At 41.5% G+C, this 23,401-nt stretch overlaps 2 protein-coding genes across 3 annotated transcripts; both read left to right on the top strand.

The window, feature by feature from the left end:
- Nucleotides 1-13: 13 nt before the first annotated feature.
- On the top strand, nt 14-5,357 carry ppcdc (phosphopantothenoylcysteine decarboxylase). The gene is made up of 5 exons (XM_050072993.1): nt 14-255; nt 1,132-1,227; nt 1,644-1,772; nt 1,886-2,054; nt 4,384-5,357. The coding sequence occupies exons 1-5, from the start codon at nt 112-114 to the stop codon at nt 4,476-4,478; spliced, it is 633 nt and encodes a 210-aa protein (XP_049928950.1). The 5' UTR covers nt 14-111; the 3' UTR covers nt 4,479-5,357.
- Nucleotides 5,358-10,945: 5,588 nt separating this feature from the next.
- c20h15orf39 (chromosome 20 C15orf39 homolog) lies at nt 10,946-23,323 on the top strand. 2 transcript variants are annotated; one of them, XM_050073488.1, is made up of 4 exons: nt 10,946-11,240; nt 14,427-17,688; nt 18,625-18,659; nt 21,334-21,471. In XM_050073488.1, exons 2-4 carry the CDS (start codon nt 14,469-14,471, stop codon nt 21,337-21,339), a joined length of 3,261 nt encoding a protein of 1,086 aa, XP_049929445.1. In that variant the 5' UTR covers nt 10,946-11,240; nt 14,427-14,468; the 3' UTR covers nt 21,340-21,471. The 2 variants fall into 2 exon arrangements, with proteins under 2 accessions (XP_049929445.1, XP_049929443.1); XM_050073486.1 differs by lacking the exon at nt 18,625-18,659 and adding an exon at nt 22,204-23,323 and having other exon boundaries at nt 10,950-11,240; nt 21,334-22,159.
- The last annotated feature ends 78 nt before the right edge of the window (nt 23,324-23,401 follow it).

The raw sequence follows: 23,401 nt of genomic DNA, 5'->3' as shown, positions 1-23,401 counted from the left end.
CCGTTAGTCGTGCTGGCTTCTGATTGGCTGGCGGTGAGTATTTACGGAAGTAGGTAAAGCTAACAGGAGCTACACGGATGTTTTTCGTCTTTTCCTCGTTAATATGCTAATATGCAGACAGACGAGCGTGTCACCTGTCTTAGAAATGATTTGTTGAAGTCTTGCGGGACGTTTAATGTTCTTGTCGGCGTGACAGGAAGCGTAGCAGCCTTGAAACTGCCTCTTTTGGTCTCACAGCTTCTTCCGCTCCCTGGGGTGAGCTGCGTCGTATTTATTTTAATTTTAATTTTATTTAAAGCTTGTTCTTCGTTACCATTTCTTCTGTCTACCTCTGTTACTTACACACCAAGTATATAGCCACGCACCCTCACTCATTAGCGTTTCTGTACCTGGCAGAGTGCACATGAACTCACCTTAGCCGCAAGATGGCGATGTTGCAGCAGTTAGCCAGCTGTATGAAACAGCACAGGCGTATAATCTTGTTATTATAGTCCTGTTATTGAGCTACAGTGTTGTTATTTCACCTTCTGATGTTGGTGTTTTCATTTAAAGCCTCACAAAGTACAGTGGGATTAAACTAACAAAGCAGTGTCTCTGGCCTGCTCATCAAAAGAGGCAAAAGCTGCAAAATGAAAATCCTAGGCTGTCAGTGTGACACTAAAAAGAGAAGTGAACGGAGGTGACAGCAAGGGAGGTGTCTGTATTATAGTGTGAGATGTTTTGCAGTACTAAAAACAGTGTTAGAAATGAAAGTTGTACTGAACAGATCTGAGAGATACTCAGCACTGTAACCATCCTTTATATTTGCAAGGAGCGTTCAGCATGAGAGAAAGAAACTCAAACTCTGGGAGTTAAACTAAATATTGAATGTATCTTATTATGATAATGCCCAATAATAAAATGACACATGAAAATTGCAATTCAAAACCACATGTGTAGTGTTATTGTGCAACTCTGACCACACAATTCTGCAAAAGCTGCTAAGGTATACTAAAGTTTAAAAGCTATAAATGGTGTCTACGATAAAGATCAGTTACTTGGCTTTTTTTTTTTTTTTTTTTCTCTGCTTACTTTTCCACCTCCACAGCACTATAACAATACTGAAATGTGCTATCTTGTTTCATGTTTTAGGTGGATGTAAGAGTGGTCACCACAGAGCATGCCAAGCACTTCTACAATCCTGCAGAGGTTTCAGTAAAAGTCTACAGTGACAGTGATGAATGGGAGGTAACACTGAACTTGTCAAATGTCTCATTGTAGCCGTTACAAACTGACAGTCTATAGTTGAGGTTCTTAAACTTGGTACCACTGATAAACTGACTGGATTGTGGAAGATTACTAAATTCATATTTTAATAACAAGTAAAATAGGTATGACATATGTTATTAGTTGTACAAAGGCTATTTTAAGCTTGAATACAATGCAATACTCAAAAATCACATTGAGTGAATTTAAGTGCGGCATGAGTTGTCGACTTGACAACTTTCCAGTTGCTGAGGTCAGGAGTATTTTGAGACATAAAACATGGTCAAGGGCCAGAAAAGATTGAGAAACGCTGGTCAAAAGTATCATGCAGCCCAGAAAGGAAATGGGGAAATGAGCGTGTCACTGCTTGCATTCCTAACAGCACGTCTCTGTTTTAGCTGTGGACTCAGAGATCTGACCCTGTGCTACACATTGAGCTAAGGCGCTGGGCGGACCTTTTTGTTATTGCCCCCCTTGATGCCAACACTCTTGGAAAGATTGCCAGTGGCATTTGTGACAATCTGCTGGTGAGGACATGAAATTGCTATCCAGTTAGCTACAAAATATTATGGCAAATAATAATTAACTAGATGATTTTTCTGAAATTATTTCCATGTTGATTCTTCTTTGTCATTGGCAGACATGTGTGGTAAGAGCCTGGGATATCAGTAGTCCTCTCCTCTTCTGCCCTGCAATGAACACGGCTATGTGGCAGCATCCAATTACAGCCCAGCAGGTTTCCAGGTTGACAGAGTTTGGATATGTGGAAATTCCCTGCATTGCAAAGAAGCTAGTGTGTGGAGATGAAGGTGGGTTTTAATACCAATCAGAAACTGAAAGATATGAAGCATCTACCAATATTTACTTTCACTTTATGGAATCTCAACTAGGAGAAAAACTCCTGCACATAGTCTAACTTGCAAAAGTAAAAATCTTAATGCTGCAGCGTTTCGGTACCTACACCCTCATCAGGCTAATGATGATAATTACCTCATGAGGGTCTAGTTTCCGAAATGTTGCGGTATTAAAATCATTATTTTTAGTTAGACAGTGTGCGGTAGTTTTTCTACAAGTTGTGTTCTGCTTGTCCGTCTCTTACGCACCTGTTGGAAGTAGATGTGCCAAGTATTCCTTTGTTCTGACTTTATTGGATCTCAGAGAGCAGGACCGTGTTGGTTTAACCAAAACAATTCAAATACATTGGAAACATGAAAGTAAAACATAACCTGAATGATTCTAGCATCAAGTACTTCCTTTTTATAGATTCTGACTGCATCACTTTTAAGTTGTATTATCACCATAACTGTTTTTAAATATGTACGTCAATGAACAAATAATTCTTACCTCGAGGCGTCCTCAAGGGCATTAATTGTAAAATTAGTAGAGTCAGCTAAATACAAGATGGAGCAGATGTAGGCAGATGAGGGAATTACACTGAGAGTGAGTAGACAACTAGTGTGTAGCAGCACAGGATGTATCACACGACATCATTGGTCTAGAAGCTAGTAAAACAGGCAAAAGGCAAAACTTGTACAGCAACAGGACGAGCTCCCTCGCTCTGCATACTGCCACCTAGCCATTGATACTTAGCAGAAAATGGATGGATGCATGGATGGTATCATTTTTTACAGAGTAGACAGTGTACAACATATGACCCCAGTGAGCTATGTCTTGACTTCAGAGGACTAACTGAAACGCAATCAGATTTTTAACGGGAACAAGTTATGATGCCAAACCAGCCAAACAACAAAATAGCTGGTGTTGTGAATGCCCTTGTACAAAGATGGTACAAGCAGTTCTCATGTTGTAACGTCTTGCAGTATAGAGTCTGTGTGTCCTGAAGGGTTCGAATGAAGTTTAATTTGCACTCGCTAACCTGTGTGGTATGCAGCCTGTGGAGATTCTAACGCATGGGGTGTGTTATCATTTCACCTTGTCATCCCCTTCATAACTTTAATTCTTTGCATTCATTTACCCTGTTATTAAAATTTGCGGTTTGTTCTGTTCAGTTTAACATGCTTTAACATTAATTGCTATATCTATGTTATATCTGCCATACCGTGTTATCTTCTGATTGATACTACTTACCATTTTAGTTTGTCAATTATCTTGTGCATTTGATTAGAACATACTAAAAACTCAAGAGTTACTTTTAATCATGCGTTTGTATATGCAATCCAATACAAATACTTATTCCAAGGGGAATATCAGCCCTAATAATTAGCTCCTACAATTAGCTCCTACACTTGAACTCCTTATGCAAAGAGTCAGATACTGCTGTCCTTAACTTACCTCTGTTTCCAAGGAATTGAAATGAGGTTGGCCCAAGGGGTAGGTTGGGGAACTTTTCTCCTGATGACAGCCATAAAGATTGATAGGATTGTTTGATCAGTGATTTGGGTAAATCGGTTTCAAACAACACAGTCACGTACCGACTGGTATTCAAGGACGAAATTCTTGTCAAGAATATGGCTTTAGGGAGAATATACCTCTGTAAAAGTGGTACTTCAAAGATATCAACAGGCTGTGCTTATTTAACTCCTCGTCTTTATAAATGCCATTCTTTGTCATGTGGTGAAAAAATGCTGTGTCTTTCTGAGGAAATTTCTACAGAGCGTAAAATGGGAAAAATCACTTAATACAGCTCCGTCAGCAGGAGTGGTAAAAATGTGCCATTGAAGATTCTGATCTTAGTTAAAAACAAAGCGAAATCAGCTGCCTTCAAGGACTATAAAAGTAAACTCTTTCTGCAGTAGCTTCACTGTCAGAGCCAAACACTAATAAATATCTTTTGTGGAAAACTTTTTCTTTGATTCAGTTATAGCAGGAAGAGTTAGGTTGGTTTAACAGCACAGCATCAATCTCAGCATCGATCGTGCTGTGTCCCCTTGATGCACTAGTGTGACCCACAAAACACTTCAATCACCCAGTATAGATTTAAATGTTAGATATTTTGATATGCAAATCCTGGGGGTGTACGAGAAAACGTGTTTACTATTACTGTAAGTATGGAGCATAAGTGCATGAGAAGCGTGTTTGTGTCTTCTCAGTATTGTTGCTTAAAGGCCACAGACTGCTAATTTAATCTTCCCTACAGAAGATGGTTGTGTAACTCTGCCACTCTTTACTTTGTTGCAGGTAAAGGAGCCATGGCAGAGGTATCAACTATTGTCGGCGTCATTAAACAGTACATTCAGAAACCAGATGAGTCATCTCAGAAAACATACACATGACATATTGTACATTCAGCTGACAAGCACACAAACAAATATAAAATAAACTCAGTGACTTGTCTTCAAAAGGAATGTGTATCCAAGCTCTGCGCACACATAATGGACTCACACAGTTGCTTTCATCTCTATTAACCCTTCTTGTTGGGATTGCATGGGTGTTCACCAACCGTCAATGGCTGGCATATCACTGACTCACCCTGAGTTTGGCTGCAGGGCAACATGCACCTTTACCCCCTCTAATTAGTACATGGACTTTGGTGAGATCATGCAATTTCTAGCGTAACTCAACCCCAATGAAACCTCTGCAGCCTGATCAGCCAGGGCAACAGAAAAGACTTGTGTGGGGGTGTCACATAAGCTGTCACTGTCCGTTATGAACACGGTTTGGTGCTTGTTTTTACATGTATCATCCAATCATCATTACATAAAACCGACATGACTGATGGCTTGTTGGAGAGAGAATGCTGCCGATCTAGTTATTTAAGCCTCTCCTCTTTTCTGCAGCGACGCATAATCCCCTAATTACATTGGAATGTGTTTTAGTATATATCTTATATTTCCAAAGCAGCATTTAATCAGTGACATGTCATCAAGCTTATGGATAAGCTGAAAAATGCATTTCAGTCATTGACAGTCGTCCGTCCACACTGCCACCCACACTGATGTCAGGTGTGGCCATCTTACTGTGTTTTGTGAATTTACTGTATAAGTGCATAATAGCAAATTAATTGAGGGTCAGATGTTCTACCTGCTTAAAAAAAGTTGATGTGAATTTCTGGGCTGTTGACACGCTATTGTGTCTCTGACAACAGAAATGGAAAAACGCTGTCATTGTCAAAGGTGAAAGAAATGTGGATTAAAAACAATGTTTCAGCTGTTTGGATGTTTTATGTTCTAGATTTTTCTAGATGTCAGAGTGCCTCACAAAATAAAAGATAAAACAAGTTTGGTATCCCATCATGAGATTAGGTTTCACTGGCAGTACGTGGCGCAGTTTGGGGAATTTCAAACATTCTGTTGTTGGAGAAAACAAATGTTGCACTGTGCTTTAAAGGGGAACTACACCCATTTTCCAAATTTATACATGTTATTCCTTATGTCTAAAACAGTCTAAAAATATAAATTAACTTGACAACTCTCCCAAATCTAAAAGCTAGAGTACTAAAACTCAAATTTATGATGCCATAGGGTATGAAGTCTGGAGCTGCTCCATAGACGGTGAATTAGGACAGATGTGATAGATGACACGAGAGAAGCCAGGGGAATGTTCTGAGTATATTCATGCATTTTTCTGGGGAACTGGGAACACTACAGTACAGTGAAGCTCATTTGGATATAAAAAAGAAAACAAACATTCTTTGATACCCTGTGGCGTCACAACTTTTAGACTTACCTCTCTGGTTTCTGGCTTTAAGAGAGAGCAGCTCATGTTCACAAATATTGATTGAACTTTCCAAGCCTATGGAAATAACATATAGGAATCCTTAATTTTGGTGGTGTTCCCCTTTAAAGCAGCAGCGGTGTACTCTAGAAAACTGGTGATTATGCAATAAAAAGTCACTAAATGTATGCGTGTGAAAAGTCATCCATTTTAGTGTCAACAACATTCTTCTTATAGGAGTCTCTAGAAGCTGTCATGGTTCCTATGGGGTTAATTATGTGAGACAAAGCAGCGGAAGCTCTTTTCCCACAAGACACTTTGACAGACTGGCTTTACTGCAGGACACATAACATAAAAGTGTCAGCTGAAGTATGGATGTTCCAGACTCATGAACCATTGCGTTCATTTTACTTGAACGCAATGGTTCTTGTGCAGCAATATCTTGTGACTTCAATGTTTTAAAAGATATACCGTGGAGAGATAGATGTATTTTGCAAAGTGCTTTTTACCATGACTGAGCACCAGAGGTCAAACCTGATGAAACCCATGGTTCATACAGTGTTAGACATGTTTATCCCTGTGAAAAACCCCCATCCCCTAACAAAGGAGTCTGGACTGTGTCGAGAGACGACAGACAAGAGAAAGTCAAAGCGAACCAGACAACGGTTTGTTTATATCAGTGAGTGGAAGCAGATGGTAACAACGGTCTCACTTGTAATAAACTAAAAGGAGCTAAACCCTGTTGGTGGCAATCTGATGTAGGACAAGTAGTGCTACATGGCACTTTGAGATATAAACACTCAAACATATTCACCGAGACCCAAAAACACAAAAATATAGTTTCAAAACAGATTCAGATTGACAAACACTATCTCAATCAGCAGTGTTGGTATAAAGTTTATTATTAAGATTCTCACGGTTATACAGCTTTCATTGTTTTACAGTTCTCTTTAAAAACATGGATGGTCCTCCTGATATTACGCATCACTGGTGAATCATTTATCTTTGTCATCAGATTGCTATCATGCACTCTTTTCCAAAGAAGTGAAAAGCCTCTTCCCAGAGAGATTGAACCTCTCCTTTATGAGCAACATGTAGACACATGTAGAAGTTTTGCTCTCCTTTTCTCTCCAGTTATATTTTATCTGTATGTTTTTATCTCAGTTTATGTCTGTTCCCACCAAATCCAAGGGAGGCAGAGAAAATTTGGTTTGCAAATCGCCGGGGGCATTGAGTCGAGCTGTCGAGGTTACAGCACATGGAGGCATGTGAATGGCTCTCCAGACGAAACCTATCCATCCCTGAACCATAACTTGTCCTGCTCCTATTGGCTGTTGTGTGATTCTGTTAATGATGCCAAAGGAGCATTACATCAGCCACAGCGGCGAGGGGAGTGTCACCGAGACCTTGACAGCTCTGCACAAGTGTGCAGCCTGCAGGTGTGCCTAATGGGAATAACACCATGTTCTCACAACTACGGGCAAATAATCAAAACTAGAGATATGTTGCAGTCAGAAGCTTTCAAGACTAAACATGCTACTTTTCTGTGCTGCCACTTCAACAGCCTGTTTATCAAGAGTTGTTTACTTCAACAACTCACTGAACAGTTGAGGAAAAATATTGTGCTCTCAGCTCTGATGTGCAAAAACATACAGGAACTGTGAATCCCACAAATACTAATAAAAGCACAGCTGAAAATGAAGGTTAATGTAACTAAACATTAAAAATGATAAAGCACCATGTGTACAAGAGACTCATCCTGCAGCAACTCAATCTCAGTCTTCCTGCATCCCTGTCAATAGTGATTAACAATCATTTAATGATGTGTAATAATGAGCTCAAAGTACTTATCAATCACAAACTAATCAGTATTATTATTGTAATGAGCCCAGTGTCAACTAACTAGGACGCTCAGATATTTGTAACTTTAATTAATCCTGCAAGAACAACTGGTTTTAATTAGAAAATAGAATTGATAAAATCTATAACAGGAGGTATAAAATAGCAGATCAGACAGGGGAGTGTAAAAAACTTATTTTGCTGCTCCATTTAAAAGCTTCCTAAAACTAGTTCAGCCAAGGTTAGTGTGTACATATGTAAGTTACTGAGCTGTGTAAAGTATGTAGTGTTTACATGAGAGAAGAGACAGTAGAGATGTGACTTCTGTTTGTGCAGTGCAAGTAAATACTGCAAAAAAAAAGCTTGTTGAAAGTTAATTTGAGACGTTGTCTTTGTTTAAACTCTGTGATTTATTTGCTGTAATAATCCAGAACGCACACAAACAGCTTAATTCAGCACACACAAAACAGATCTTTATTGTTGCATGTGTTATGATAGACGGCCATAGGGTTAACTTGACAGGTCAAGTTAAATATTAGTTTCAGCTGAAGTGTGGCATTAGTGGATTTGTTAATTACATTGCACATGGAAAGCTGCTGTGGAGTGACCCGAAGTGAAATATTACCTGAGCAGCATGTGATTTAAAAAAAAAGTTAAAAGGGACAGACTTCGGATTGTTCACCATCTGCATTGCACAACGCATTCCATAGTGTGTATAGACTGTACTGTACAGACGTGGGTACACACATATGCATTACACGTATATGATATCTTGTTCTCTGTGTCAATATGTATGTAAACTCAAGTGTACGTGTGTCTCATGTGTCTGTTGCAACTGCAGCAGTCTCTGGGCTCTACAGTTTCTGGCCTCTGGGGATGTTCACCTGTGTTTCATCAGAAAGGGCATCCTGAGAGATCACCTGCTCTATTCCCTGTGTCACCACAAGTCACCTGATTGACTCTCAGGTGTTTAAAAGTGGTAAACACACACACACACACATAGAAACTGCTGTCTTGCACAGTGTTTGACATATTATACTTCACATATTTATTATGTACTTTTTTTACACACAGTAGCAATTGTAAGGTTGTATCTTCTGTCTGTAGAAATGGAAATAATCTGCAGTGAACTTCCTGATAAAGGTTCTGTGAAACTGACATGTTTGTGTAACAGCTTTCTGTGAAAAATGTAGCTCCTACATTCACACAGGAAAGACAAGAAACAATTGAGCTGTTTTATTTTTGATCTGTGCTCCTTCCTCAATCCTGATGCATTTATCACTCTCTTTGTGTGAATCACTGTGACATTATAACGTCTTTCTACTTTAATACTCCTTTGGTTGGACAGTTCTACCCATGTTGATTACCCCACGACAAAGACAAACTCTTCTTTGAGATCATCTGTCTACCTTATAAAGGTTTAAGATATCTGCTGAATGTTTGCCACTGATTATTTTTATGTATCTGTGTGCATTAGATATTCACCAGAAGGAAGTTCCACAGTGGGAAACAACCAACAAGACAGGTTATACTGCTGGTAAATATTTGTCAGAGTATCAGGAAATAAGAGGCAGCGGATCACTCTAAAAGAAAGAGAAAATCAGTCTCTTCATTCTGTATAATCATTCACTAACTTGGCGACCAGCGGCGGGTCCACAGGTGGGATTCTGGGTGGAGAATTTCTGACCCTTTTCTGAAAACCCTCTGCACTGCCTGTGGGTGTCTATTTGCCTTTCCACTCCACAATAAAGTATGTGTTTAATGCATCATTTCAGCCCCTGTATGTGGGTGATTTGTGTTGCTGTATCCATATGGCACACTGTCAGTCCCTTAATGCATTGTGTTGGTTAGCCTAAAGCTGTAATACCATGGTAACTGGAAATAGGGGAGATGTGAAAGCGCTCCGTTGGGAAAAAGCTCCAGCTCTCTCTCCTTTGTCAAACCCCCTGACGAGCGTCTCTTTACCTGCGAGGCCACAGGGACTGATGGAAGCCACCAACTTGTCTAGACTAAACTGTGGCGGTCCCACAGGACACACAAATTAGACTCCAACTCACAGGTGAAGAGGGACCGGTATGATGCAAGTGCAGCGAGAAATGAACTCATTCGGAGGGTGAAGCGAGCAAGTGGAAGAATTCAGTTTGACAGTAACGTAGGACCACTACAAATCAGCTGCTGAATCAAACATTACTTTACTGTATTACTGTAAAGTCATCAAGGTGCATGGGCAAATGTGAGACATGATCAATAACAAGACGTGACACGCAGTCTGTCTGAGGTAATGGCTGACCTGATTTTAACTTTGGTCAACCAAAGTCAACCATTAACTACATTAGGATGAGGTCAACAAATGGTGACTCGGTGCTCGGGCCCTCCTTCACTTTTCACTTTTTGTTTATACCAGCTATTCATGTCAAAGAAGTTATACTATGCTCTTATTTATTTTTAATCCAACACCTCATCCTTTTTATTTGCAGGTAGTTTGAGGTTTGGACTTGTATTAGTATGTGCAAATGTACATTTTTATATTTATCTATCCATGTTTTATTCACAGTGTGAATTCAACAAAACTTTGTGCTTAGCCTATGTGGACTGTTGACGGTGTAGATTGGAATGACAATCAAGTCTATCTATCTATCTATCTATCTATCTATCTATCTATCTACACACTGACAGTCTGGCTACAGCACTGTGCCTGCATGGATTTCAGCAAGCCTAACTATGGTGTTTTTAAGGGGAACTCTTGAATATGCTGCCACTAGTGTATCATCAGACTATTCTTGTTATTTGTCTTTATAAAGATGTTAAAATCCTTGACTTTTCCTGCACTTTACTCTCCATCAAAAGCACCAAAAGCTATGCAGAGTGACTCCATTCATGTTCATTTTGTTGCAAAAAATGCCTTAGAATAATGGACTCCCAGACTGCAAAAATAACATGCATGCATGATAAGAGGCTCCCTTAACCCTGCTGCTTAAATTCCATTGAGTGAAATAGTAGCTAGATAAGATTATTTATTATTTTGGGGGGATCCCCTGGAGTAGCCTGAAGAATTTAGGGATCAAACTCTGCGTTTGGGATCAACAGAGAAAGGAGTGAGAAGTCAGGCTGGAGAAATCAATAGCACACACTTGTGTTATCAGTCACTGAATGAATAAACCCTAAGTTCACTTCAGGTGGCATCAGCAGCCAGCTGGCAGCCGGACACTGGGACGCAGCCAATAAAAGTGACAAGCGGGAAAAACGGCAGAAAACAAGCCATGGATAGACAGAAGGGTGTGACTCCGCCTATTGATCAAAGACCATCCTCCTCCCTTTTGTCTTTTCTTCAGTTTGTTAACTTCTCTAAAAGCCGCGTGGACTTCGGCCGAGCCGCTCCAACCCTCTTTACGCAGGCCTTCATTTCATTTCGTGGGATTTTTTAGCGCATCCGGACTGACCCGGTCCACGGACAACACGCAGAGACCTTTCCTCCTCCTCCCTCTCAAGTTGTGTTTCATGGAGTCTTTGTGGGAATCATTGATTGTCAACACAGCAGCGAGGTAAGACAGCACATTAACAGCTACAGTCTTCATGTGTCCACATTAACAACACGTTATGATCCAAACAAATCGGGTCCAACAGAAACACACGTGGGCGTCTCTTCCATGAAAGCATGACATACTGTGAAACTATTTCATGTAGCCAAAGCATCGCACGGGTTTGAAACTGTGTTTTTCTTGCCCACAGTGTGGTTTTTAGCTTTACCGTGGTTTGCGACGCTTTCGCAGCCTGTATGGAAATGACTCGCACTGTGAGCGAGCCCCAGCGCGCAGATTATTTTCATATTATTTGCGTTTTGTTAAACTGAGCTGGCTGTTCATGCTGGCTGGACAACAAGGCTCGTGTGTTCTCATGTAACCCCCCTGATAAGGACATATGTGCGCCCCAGAAGCTCCAAAAAAAAAAAAAAAAGCACAGAGACGCATTTTCTCAGTAAGTTCCGTTTTTAAGTTCGGACGTGAGTCATTTTTATTGGTTACTTTGAGACTCTGTCACGTGAACCTGCTGTCACCTTCCAACATGTCCTGACCTGCAGACTTGAATTAATCATCGAGGCAATTATAGCCTGTAACTTTTACACAGACTACAAAGAAGTGACTTTTTTACAGTCTTTTCCCACGTGTTTGGAGATCAGCTTGTCAGTTTGGACCGTTTGCTTTCGGAAGTCACACTCTCCATCACCCCTGCCCTACACATCTGGGAGTGCGGACACACACACACAACACAGTCTACACACACTCACACTTGAGAGTGCGGCTTTCAGTCCGTTGAAAACAACCCCCTGAACAGTTTCCTCCATGCACACAAACCACACTCCTCCTCGCTACACGCAGATAGGCCATCGCTCTGTACTTCTCTGAAAGGTGTCAACAGGATGAACTGATAACATCTGTGAGCACTACGTGGCTGTCTGTGTGCTGCTGTCTGAGCCTGGATTTGGTTTTAATGAGGCCTGTGTGGGGTTGCAGTGAGGGTTTGGTGTTAATATCACTCCCCCCCCTCATCACAGCCTGAGATATTATTGGCATCATTTCATTTTTATATACAGTGTGTTTGTGAGATGTAGGCTGTGTGTTGAATGGATCTGATGCAGCTGTTTCAACATATATTGGCAGATGTTATGCTCTGAATTTGGCTGCCTGTCAAAAGACAACAGGGGTGTTTTGCACTATGATCTGTTAGTTTTAGGGGGTACACTGGAAATGACTGTCCACCAGTGGGAAAAGAAATTTAGTAACACCACCTACAGATGCTGTGGTGTACTAGTTGGCTAACATTTAAACAGCTTATTGAGATTCAACATTCAAGTGTTTCACTTTGTCTGTAGATTTTTATATGTGTGACAATACATGAACATGCCTACATATTCTCAGATGAACTGATGACTCATAGTTTGATAAATAAAGTGTTGATAATAAATAATAAAAGTTAGAAGTAATTAAGTCTTTTGCAGCCTGGCCAGTTCATGCATGTTCGTGTGGCAGAGTTATGAATTTATCACGTGATGAGGTCATCTTTCCTTCTCCTCCTACACCAAGCTGACACTGTCAGGCAGATAGTGCATGTGCACAAGTTGTTGCGCTGTGTTGCATTCAAGGGCCTGGTGGAAAAGCAGGTGTTAGGAATTGGAGCATGCATAAATATTATGATTGAATGATTCTCACTGGTGTTGAAGTTCCCATGAGGTGTTCATAGATAATAAAGAAGCCTACAGTTATTTATAAAATGTAAGCTGACATAATCTGTTGATCAATCAGCAACTAGTCTGATAATTGATTAATCATTTAAGTTAATTTTCAAGCTGAAATGCCAAACACATTAGTTCCAGCTCTCAGTCTTAAGGATTTGCTGCTTAAATGATAATAAACTGAATATCCTGATTAATGGTCGGACGAGAAAAGCTTTGTGTTGTGTGTCTAATTTTATTTATAGTGTGTTGACCAACTTGACAGGAACGTGTGTCCATATTATAAGAAGCAGAGCAGTGTATGGAGTATTTGTGGCTCAGCTGTGATGGGCAAATATCTGTCAAAGAACATAAAAAACCCTGTTTTTAAAAAAAATGTGATTAATTTGTGAGCACGGTTTATCAGACTGAGCATAAAAATTAGTTTCCACCCATTTGTAGTATAATAGAATATTGCACAACATCCATTAAAGCAGTGCAGAAATGATTAATCCAGATTCACTGGATGCAGCGTGTGAGGATTTGCTGTTGTGTTTTTTGTTAAATATCATATTAAACTAAATATTTGTGGCCTTTGGATGGTTGGTTCAATCACCATGAGTACTGGAAAACTATGATGGTCACTTCTTTAAAAAAAAATTGTTGACAAAAAACAGCACATTAACTGAAAGGGAAAATAACTGTTAGCTGCAGCCCTACATGGAGAAGTGTATGGAAAAAGGAAGTGGGGTATGACTCAGGGTTTGTGGCAGTAGAAAGCAGAATAGAAACATAGAGCCCACTGTGGTGTTGAGTCGCAGAACATTAACACAAGATGAGAAGCGCATGTCAGATCAGGCGTCAGGCGATAATAAGTTCTGGTTTGATAACAGTGAGACTGAAGCTCTTCGTTGTGACATGACGATTGTGACATCTGAAATGAGCCGTGAAAAAAACAAAAAACACATGAAATATGACTAAAAATACAGTATCACGGTATTTCAGTACCGCTGTCATTTTTTATATTCACAGACGTGGCCTTGAAGTAAAGACTCAATCACACGTTAATGTTTTATCACACCATAACCGGTTGTGCTCGAGGCTTCATCATGAGAGCTGTTTTGTTTGTTGCAACATTTGGCAACTATCACATTGTTGATCTGTAGGAAACTGATTCACTAGTATTCCTTGCATAAGTGTCAAGTTATGAATCGGCCTCACACATTTTTGCTTCTTTGCTGTTTGTTGCGTTATGCTTCCACCTATGTGCACCGGCTGATAAGGGTGTATGTGACATACATGTGATAAGCCACAAGATTCTCCAAAGTTGATAAAATGCCTCCAGCTAGTTGTTATCTAATGATGACTTCTTTATGTGTGCTAGCTGTTTGGGTTTGTGGTGTGCTGCCTGATGTTTGAGGTGGGAGTTTATTCAAGAAAAAAAGATTATTTGAATCAATCTCGCACAGATTTTAATCAATGAATGCTAGTTTCTAATTGTTGTTTTTTATATTCGTAGGTCTGGAGCCATATCATTGCAACACCATAACAAAGTTACTACATGATGAGCAGCCAGCCGATGCACACCGTCGTTGACCCAGTGTTTCGAAGCAAGATGCCATTATTCGACGGGACCATAGCATCCACAGGACTGTCAAAGCCACCAAATATGTCTGGTTTTCTGGGTAAGCAGGCACTGCAGTACAGCGGGGCCTACTTCGCTTATGATCCCAGAGGAAAGGACGGAGCAGGATTCATTCCTCCTTGGAGCAACTCAAAGACCTCCCTACTGGATGGCAGAAGTCCTGTGAGTCACGTCTCTGGCATGGAGGGCCCGAACCACATCATTTACAGGCAAGACAGCAATTCTTCAGAGGAAGGCCATTCTTCCTCTCTGCATCACGCCCCGGTAAAACAGGGCTTTACATTATACACCAAAAGTCCTGGGGTCAGCAGTCCTACAGCTGCCGCACCAGCGGCTCTTGGAAAACAAAAAAACAGAGGTGAAAAATCATCTCCCACATCTGAAAACCCTGTTTACTTGGCAGTTCCTAAGCCAGTTTATATGCATAACCCCTGCTGTAATGAACTGGGTTGCATGTTAGGACACAGATACAGTGTGGAACATGGCTCTCCGAGGATACCAAACACTGTATATGAGCATGATTGGATGCAGACTGATGCTCACTACACTGACAGACTGCCCGTGCAGAGGAAGGCACAAGACACACTGCTGCAGCAGAAAGGTTTACAGTTTGAGCCCAGCTCAGAACCACTAAAGAGGACTGTGGAGACTTACAGCCCAGGTAGAGCAAGGACTTTTCCTGCTGTGATCGACCCAAACTACAGCAGCTACCCCTGCACCCCGACTCGCACACTGTTTGGTTCTCTAAGTGAGCAGAGCCAGCGTTTACAGACTTCCCCCAGAGGCTACCCCAGCTTATACTCCTCCCATCCCACATATGAGCACATGACCTCAGAGGTTTATCAGGAACATTCTCCCATGTCCAAATATGGCCAGCTAACACAGCACCCGATGTTTTACTATCCCCGGGCAAATGTGGAGGTAGAAAACAGGACACAGTGTAAAGATATTGGTAGTAAGCAGAGAGAAGATGTGCCTGTTATTCTCAAACACACACTCTCAACCCCCCGGGAGCATTACATAGTGCCTCACTCGCTTCATGGTGAAATTCCTTTGCCCAGCACTGAAACATTGCCAAATCATGCCTTGATGAGAGGCTTTGACTACGCATATTATGCAGTTCCAAGATTTCATTTACATGCAAGCCAAATCAGAGCCCCCCTAAAAAGGCAACGTGCATCACCTAGCTTGCACTCTAGTCGCATTAATGTTTCCCCATCCAGCCAATACACGGAGCATCCGTTGGCCTCTGCAGCCAACCTACATAAGGACAAACCAAGCACAAGCCTGTGTGTTGACCAATCACATACCACCTCACCACTCCTACGTATAGACCAAACCAGTCCTACTAGACGTGTAAGTCAGTCTAGCGTCTCACCATCCAGCATACAAATAAACAGATTTTTCCCCCCACTCACCAGCATGCACTTAGAGCGACCTGTCCTTCCACCGACTGCGCTGAACATGGACAGAATCCTGGACCATTCCTCCTGTGTGTCCCAGAAACAGCCAAAAAGCCTTCCTGTCTCCCCAGCAGCATGGCTGCCCCGGTCACCGCATCACAGCTCAGATCAAATCCACGCAGATGTACCTAATGGCGCAAATGTCCGAAAAATTATTTATTCCCCTGCTGTTGCACCAGGAAACAAACACAAGGACCCTGTGTCCAGTTCAGGCAACGCTGTTCTCAAAGCGTGTCTGAAGAGAAGTATCTCTCACTCATCTTCACCCATCAAAATAAAAGAAGAGGATAGGGATGTATATGAAGTGGAACTCATTAAGAAACGACAAAAGGTGGAAATGGGAAAAGTAGAATTAGGACATAAAACCGACTCTCCTCCCATGCCAGTCATTGACACTGTCTTCAGTCTGGCACCTTACCAAGCCTACCTGCAGGCCTCTGGAGTGTTATTTCCAGGCAGAGTACCTCAGAGGACTGTCCAGTTACCCCAGCACCATGAAGTCAAAACCAAGCCAGATCTCAAAGACAAAAGGCCAGATCGAGAAGAACAGCAGCCCGTTGTCTGTCTGGTTTCCAAAAAAAACTGTACAGATACTCCACCAAAGAAGCCTGCTGTAGAAATGCTTGAACCCAAAAATATAAAAGTGGAAAACGTAGATCCATCAGACACAGACAAGTCTGCAGAGACTCCTGTTAGTCAGAGGGACTGCAGCAAAGTAACGATAAAAAAGGAGCCTGAAGAGACCGGCTCATGCAGCAGTGGGCCCATGTTGGTGATAAAGAAATGTGAACCTGATGAACTTGAAAGTAAACCCTCATTAGCAGATAAAAAAGAGACTTCACATGAGTCCAAACCTGGTGAGGTGGCTGCACAGATGAACTCATCTTCTCATGGTGATGCATGCACACTGAACAAACAGGTGGTCACAGTGCAACCCAAATCCATTACTCCACCTCAGCCACCTGAGAGCAAACGAAATTTCAAAAACATTCCCCCTCAGTGTCTGAAACTTTCCACCTGCAATATAATTCTCCGTGATGCAAAGCTTTCCAGCCCTGCTCCAACCTCAGAGAAGCCACCTGCAAAGAGGATAACTGAATTCACACCAAACCTAGAGCTCCAAATCCCTGTCCGCAAGCACTTCTTTGAGTTGCACAGCTCCCTCTGCAAGCTGGTATCCAACATTGTGTCGGCCTCTTCAGAGCAGGAGCTCAGAACCTGGTTGTCTCAGCTGGAACTGACTGAATCGTTATCTCCTTCAACCAAAGTCCAGAAAGTTTCCTGTTTGTTGGGAGTAAACGCGCGGGAGGTGTGGCTCAATGAGGAGATGAAGTCAGCGCTCCATCAGGTCCTGGAGAGGTTGCGAGAGTACACCGCCCAGGAGCGCTGTCCTTTCCCACACGTCATGCGGACGGGGGCGGTGTTCCTCCCCATGCTGGTGGTGAAGGAGCTGCTGTTTCCGACGGTCCAGGGCAGCTTCATCGACCAGGTCCTGCAGGAGCACAAAGTGGAGCTGCGGCCCACCACGCTCTCCGAAGAAAAGATCCTCATCCAGCTCCATAAACGAGCCTGCTCCTCCAGGCTCAGGAAACTGATGTCCCTCAAACACCTGCCTGACATCTACGCTGATGTGGTCAACCTTCTGTATCACGCCTGTGTCTGCAAACATTTGGGTGAGTGCGTGTTCACTTTAGAGTTACTGAGATCGTGTTATGTGATTAGAAATGAAGGAAACAGGCATTGCAGTTATGTAATGTCGGTTACAGACATCTTAATTTAGTCCTTCGTCCATCTGTTTTCCAAATGAATGTTGTTCTGGGGGTGGCATTATGGTAATTTGTCCCTTTTTAAGTGTCATCAAGCCAGACAAATTAGAGGTGTTTCAGTAAGCATAAGTTGTGTTAATTACCCCTCATGGGGAAATGCTGGACGCAACTACGCATTTGGCCAACACTGAAGTAAACAAATGCTCATGAAGGAGGCAGGAAATGACCAAATAATGGACAGTTATTTTAGGGGCGTGCATACACAGGCATGCATGTTTTTATAAATATCACACAGGTTATTTTTTTCAGTAACTACAGCACTTCTTCATGAGCAAGATTGCAATGCATGTTGTCAGTTAAGTAAAGTTTAATCGGTCAGGCAGCTATAAAAATGTAGCTCTTCACCTCAGTCATGAGCGAAAAGTAAAATGTAGGTGTAATAAGGGTTCCTACTGTTATTTCTGAAAGATCATAAGACTCACTGAGATGGTTCTTATGATAGTGTTTCAGATAGAGGTTCAGGAAAATGTTTGTTCCATGCACAAATACTTAGAAAGATTATACCTCTAGTTTGACCATGTGATATGTGCAACATGACTGCCCAAGCAACAGTGTTTCCTGCCTTTCCTCGCATATTTCTGGAAATCCCCATTGGGTAGATGGCATGATTTACTGATTCCTCTGGATTTTTTATAACGCATCATATTTTGACTGTTAACTGTATCTTGGTTTTCCCTCATGCAGCCTTTAGTGATCATATTTTTCTGCATTTTTGGCCCTTCTGTGAAGAACAAATCACAATAAACGAGAAATATTCAATATAAAATTATTTATTTTTTGCAGAATCAACCTCACCTGATGTCCAAAAGAGAGTCCAGGTATACTTGTTTTTTATGTTGTCCCTCAATCTCACTACTCTTTTGCTTTTTCTGATTAGAACGCAGGACACCTTTCTGCTAACCTTCAGAACTAATCACAGGAAGTTGCATGATTTCATCACACTTGTTATAGTGGGTGGAGGGAATGGAGCTGGGCTATTTGTGGAAAAATGAGGCTCTCCTTCATGATTTCTGTTGGATTGTATTGTTGGACCTTAAAGATTGTGAGGCAGGCTGCTGGATCACATTACCGGAGGAAGGAAGTGACAGCCTGCTCCACACACGGGGGGATTAACTGTGGCACATTCTGAGCAGATCAGAAGATGGTGATCATCATTTTTTAACAGACCAGGGAACTGGTCTGTTAAAAAACCTGCATCTCTGCCGTTAAGTCTTAAAGAGAAGTGAGACTAAACAACTTGTGTGGGAAAACAGGGTTTAAAAGATAAGGTCAGCAATATTCTATATTTTTGTTATTGTCAACTATTCCCATGAAAAGACCAAAACCAACAATGTGTTTCTGTCTCTTGGTACTTTCTGACTTCCCCAGCCTGTATGTGGATCTCAGCCACAAGCCCATTTGTTCCTACTAAATACTGTTAAAAAAAAAAAAAAAAGGGTCACAAATATTTAATTTATTTATGTACCCTTCATTTAACCAGGAGAGTCCCACTGAGATTAAGATTCTCTTTTTTTAAGGGAGACCTAGCCGAGACAGGCAGCAGCATAAATAAAAATAGTTACAGATCAGAAAACACAAAAGAGACTAAATTAAAAGGAACTAAATAACAAGCTCCGGAAATTCAGATTTCTAGAGAAATTAAGAGTTAGTTTCGTAACCAGGTAAATATAGAATGTGGCATCTTGAGAAATCCGCCTCCAATGCTTTTTAATATTAGATTCAAAAGCATCAAAAAACAGAAATAACAAAGTACGTGTTTACTGTAATCTGTGCTTTTCAACATATAAATCAGCAACGTTACAAAAAAAAGCATTTAACAAGACGATTCATTGAGTTGCAACATATTGTGTGCAGAGGCTGCAGAATACACAAATACCCTTTTTCCAATATCTGTATGAGCATTTGGAACAGACGGCATAAAGTCCTGAAAACACACAGAGTACTATCTGGCACTTATCTGTGTGATAAAGACACATAGTTAGATTTGGAGCAGTCTAAGATTTGCCTTAAAGGTGCACTAATGACAGAGCAGGCCATCCTACCTGAGCGTAGTACCCACAGTGGTGAGTCAGAGCTTTACAGTTTGTAATCAGAAATATATTTCGTTTTTTAAGAGGCTCCATGATTTGCTAAAACTGCCAGACATTGTAGTTTTTACAATTGTTATAAATACTGGATTTGTTTGGATTATTTCCAGTTGCACATTTGGTGTCAGTGGTGTAGTGGTAGTTGATGAGGTGGGTGTACGACTAGGTGGAGGAAGTGGGTATACTTCTCCATATATTCTAATAGATTAGATATAAACAGACAGAAAAAGAGGTGGGTATATCCTGTGCGTATACCCCCACTACATCAGTGTTTGGTGAACTCGTGAGTATATTTGGCTTCAGTATGGTGCACATGGGGTTGACTCAAACTACAGTGCTGATGTTCATCATTATGAAGGAGCATGTCATCCAGTGCAGTGGTTTGGATCACTTGTGTGTTTTAAATCAGCTACATCAGGCTTTGTTTGCACAGAACAATTCATTTTTTGTTCTCGTCTATTCATGGGATTTGTTGACAATAACAAAACTCTGGCACACAGTCTGCTACACATGCAGTTTCAAGAGATTTAACTGGGAACGTTTCGGTACAGAGACCTTCAAGAGGTTATTTTAACCTGATGGAGGTCTCTGTTCTCAATAAATCTCTTCTAATTAAAAGTGTAGGAGACTGCGCGCAAGTTCTTTGTTCCACTAAAGTCAGCCCGTGATCATCTCAGACACACCTGTCCTCCTACAGGTGTGCAGAAGTTTTACTTTTTACTAACATATAAACTATCACCAGATGTCCTTTAAATCACCTTTTAACTTTGTGTCCTTCGACAGCTATTATTGTATTTGGCACATGCATTTTCTAACCGAATTGAGCTTAATCGAGTTTCTGTTCACTGCTGACTTTATTAACAGTTCACATGATTTGGGAGCACTTGACTTTGGTATTGAACATTTCCCTTGTCTCACTCTGGCCTCACCGCTGTTTTATCCCTGACTGATAGCACCCCTTGTAGCAGCTGACTGTTTTCCCAGCCTTCGTGTTTACTCCCACAGCCTTCTATTCTGTCTGTGTTTAAAAGGGTGTTTCATGGTTGAGGATCATGCTGTCCAATCACCAGGTCTGCTGATATTAATAGAATAGCTTCTCATTGTTCTTGTGTGCTGAGTAAGCGCTATGGGAGCATTGATTTGTCAACCTGTATGGAGGTGTTGGACTTTGTGGTTGCTGGCTTGCTTTTTGGGAACCATCTGTTGGGAAACAAAGTGAATGCATTTATTTTATTTATGTTTTTTTTGTCATAAATCCTGAACGTCCACTTGGATATGATCCCTCCCTGATTACTAAATCAATTCTATAACCTCTTTAACTTGCCTTCCCATTTTGTTAACAACCTCATTTTTATTTCTGGTATTCATTTGACCTCTCTTGATTGCCGTATTCCTTGTATTGCAGGATTAGATGTGGACGTTCCTGCGGACAGAGAAAAAGATGAAGGTTACGAGACCATCAGCTGTAGGACTCCGGTACTTTCAGACATCACTGCCTCACAAGCCTCACCCTCAGAGTCACACCCACAGAGACATGAGGAGGACCAGGAGACAAAATCAGATTTGATCAGGAATAGAACAACGGGCAGGATTAAGAGCAGTTCGAGGCGTTTGTTTTTGAGCAACAGTTTGTCAGATGAGGACGAGGCAGAGAAGACTGTAAGTGGAGGCGAGCTGAATGCACTTAGTGAGGAGAACTGGAGTGGACATCAGTGTGAAGGGACGGATAATGGAGGCAGTGACTGTTTGGTTGCAGAGCAGGATTCTTTGCTCATTCCCCTTAGCACAACCTCTGAGAATTCATGGATGTGCCCTTTAACCTTGGACAATCTCCATCCATCTCGCAGTCACACGGAAGCAGAGGAATACTCCAGCCTGCAGCCTGTAAGAGCCAAATCTCCAGGTAAATCCAAGAGCTGCTCAGGCATGATTCTCAAACTGAGGAGGATGTTTAGCGAAGGGCTAGACAGAAAAAAGGCCTGCTACCAAGCAATCTCAGACTCAGGGACGTTTGCTGAACCTTCCCTCTCACAGATTGATGACAAGGAGGGAGAAGTGAGCAGTGAACGGGACCTTCACAGGCCCAAAGTAACCCACAGGTGGCAGAGAACAGGAAGCTTCTCTCACGCATTAAGACCTCTCCGCAGCTCTTCGAAAAGAAAACACAGATCGCTCTTAAAGATCAAATACTGCCCCTACTTGTCCGCCTGCCACAGCGCCGAGCACAGGAGGCGCTGGGCTACTTGTCCGCCTGCCACAGCGCCGAGCACAGGAGGCGCTGGGTGCTGCGCTCGGCTGTCCAGAGGGCTCGGAGGGCCATGAGGTTGTACTACCCAGACCTTGTGGGTAAAAGGATTCGCCATCTGTATGAAGAAGACGACAAGTCAGAGGTGTGGTACAGAGGGGAAGTGCTGCGTATCCATGAGGCCCACACCAACCCTCTAAAGACTATATTTGAGGTCAGGTATGACAGCGAGCCAGAGTGGAAGTACTACCTAGAGCTACTGATAGATTATAAAAAAGGCTGGCTGAAAATCGAAGACTAGTTCCGCCATACAAATGCCGAGGTGTCAGTTTTGCTTTTGGTCACATCACTGAGTGCAATCATTTTTTTTATTGTTTCCCTCAACTGTCTATTTTTTTTTACTCGCCAACAACAGGCCGATGAGTCCTAAATATCTGCCTGGCCTCCTCAGGAATGAAGTTGGACAGGATATTTTTTTGTAACGAGGTCAGCTAAACATTCTTTGTCACTTGATAGCTGCACAGTGCATAATTAGGGACTGACTGTAGCCATGGTGCAACATCCTGTAGATGTTTTATTTTAAGCGCTAATCGTCTTTGACACATCTGTCTTTGGCTTTTCTAGTTTGTACACGAATGAGATTGTGGTTATGCGAAAGACCTCACTTAATTTAAGTGTCCATTAGATTATTTCAAACTTCCATTGTGAGTAATTAAATTGGGTATTTATTATCTTCATTATCCACTTTCCTGGTTTGAAAAAGTTAGTGACTGGTAGATTTTCTATTTTTACTTTGCCAAACCAGCAAATGACAAAGACATTTATAAAAGGTTTTACTGTCAACAGTGCCAGCCACGTGTATATAGGTTTACAGTAGAGTCATTATTATGACACATTTATTATTAGCAGAGTGATTTTTACCCTGATGAATATTGTTTTTATTGTGTGTAAGTGAAGCTGTACAGGCATTTATGTAGTTCTGTTTCGCTGCTCGAGATGTCCCCATGTCATAGTGTTCGAATCACTGTGAACCTTCAAGACTTTCACCTCAAGTCATGTTTTAATTTTGTATAATTTCCTTAGACGTTTGCAGATGAGTTTGTTCAAAGCATTATTCTCACCGTTGTCTTAAATAAATGTTTGTAATGAGTCCGTGTTTTATGTCGTGCTGTTGAATTGGTTTTTGGACTACTCAGTGAAGCTTTTTTTTACTCACCTGTGTTGCATG

This window comes from Epinephelus moara, chromosome 20 (genome assembly GCF_006386435.1).
Source record: "Epinephelus moara isolate mb chromosome 20, YSFRI_EMoa_1.0, whole genome shotgun sequence".
NCBI lineage: Eukaryota > Metazoa > Chordata > Actinopteri > Perciformes > Serranidae > Epinephelus > Epinephelus moara.
The sequence above is the reverse complement of the archived record's forward strand: the minus strand, read 5'-3'. Positions and strand labels throughout refer to the sequence as shown.

Excerpts from the sequence above, each read along its gene's own strand:
- ppcdc (XM_050072993.1), top strand. The coding sequence starts at position 112 with ATGCAGACAGACGAGCGTGTCACCTGTCTTAGAAATGATTTGTTGAAG. Across the intron at positions 1,773-1,885 it reads GCATTTGTGACAATCTGCTG|ACATGTGTGGTAAGAGCCTG; the intron begins GTGAGGACATGA and ends TGTCATTGGCAG. Across the intron at positions 2,055-4,383 it reads GCTAGTGTGTGGAGATGAAG|GTAAAGGAGCCATGGCAGAG; the intron begins GTGGGTTTTAAT and ends ACTTTGTTGCAG.
- c20h15orf39 (XM_050073486.1), top strand. The coding sequence starts at position 14,469 with ATGATGAGCAGCCAGCCGATGCACACCGTCGTTGACCCAGTGTTTCGA. Across the intron at positions 17,689-21,333 it reads CTGTGTCTGCAAACATTTGG|GATTAGATGTGGACGTTCCT; the intron begins GTGAGTGCGTGT and ends CTTGTATTGCAG. Across the intron at positions 22,160-22,203 it reads CACAGCGCCGAGCACAGGAG|GCGCTGGGTGCTGCGCTCGG; the intron begins GCGCTGGGCTAC and ends CGAGCACAGGAG.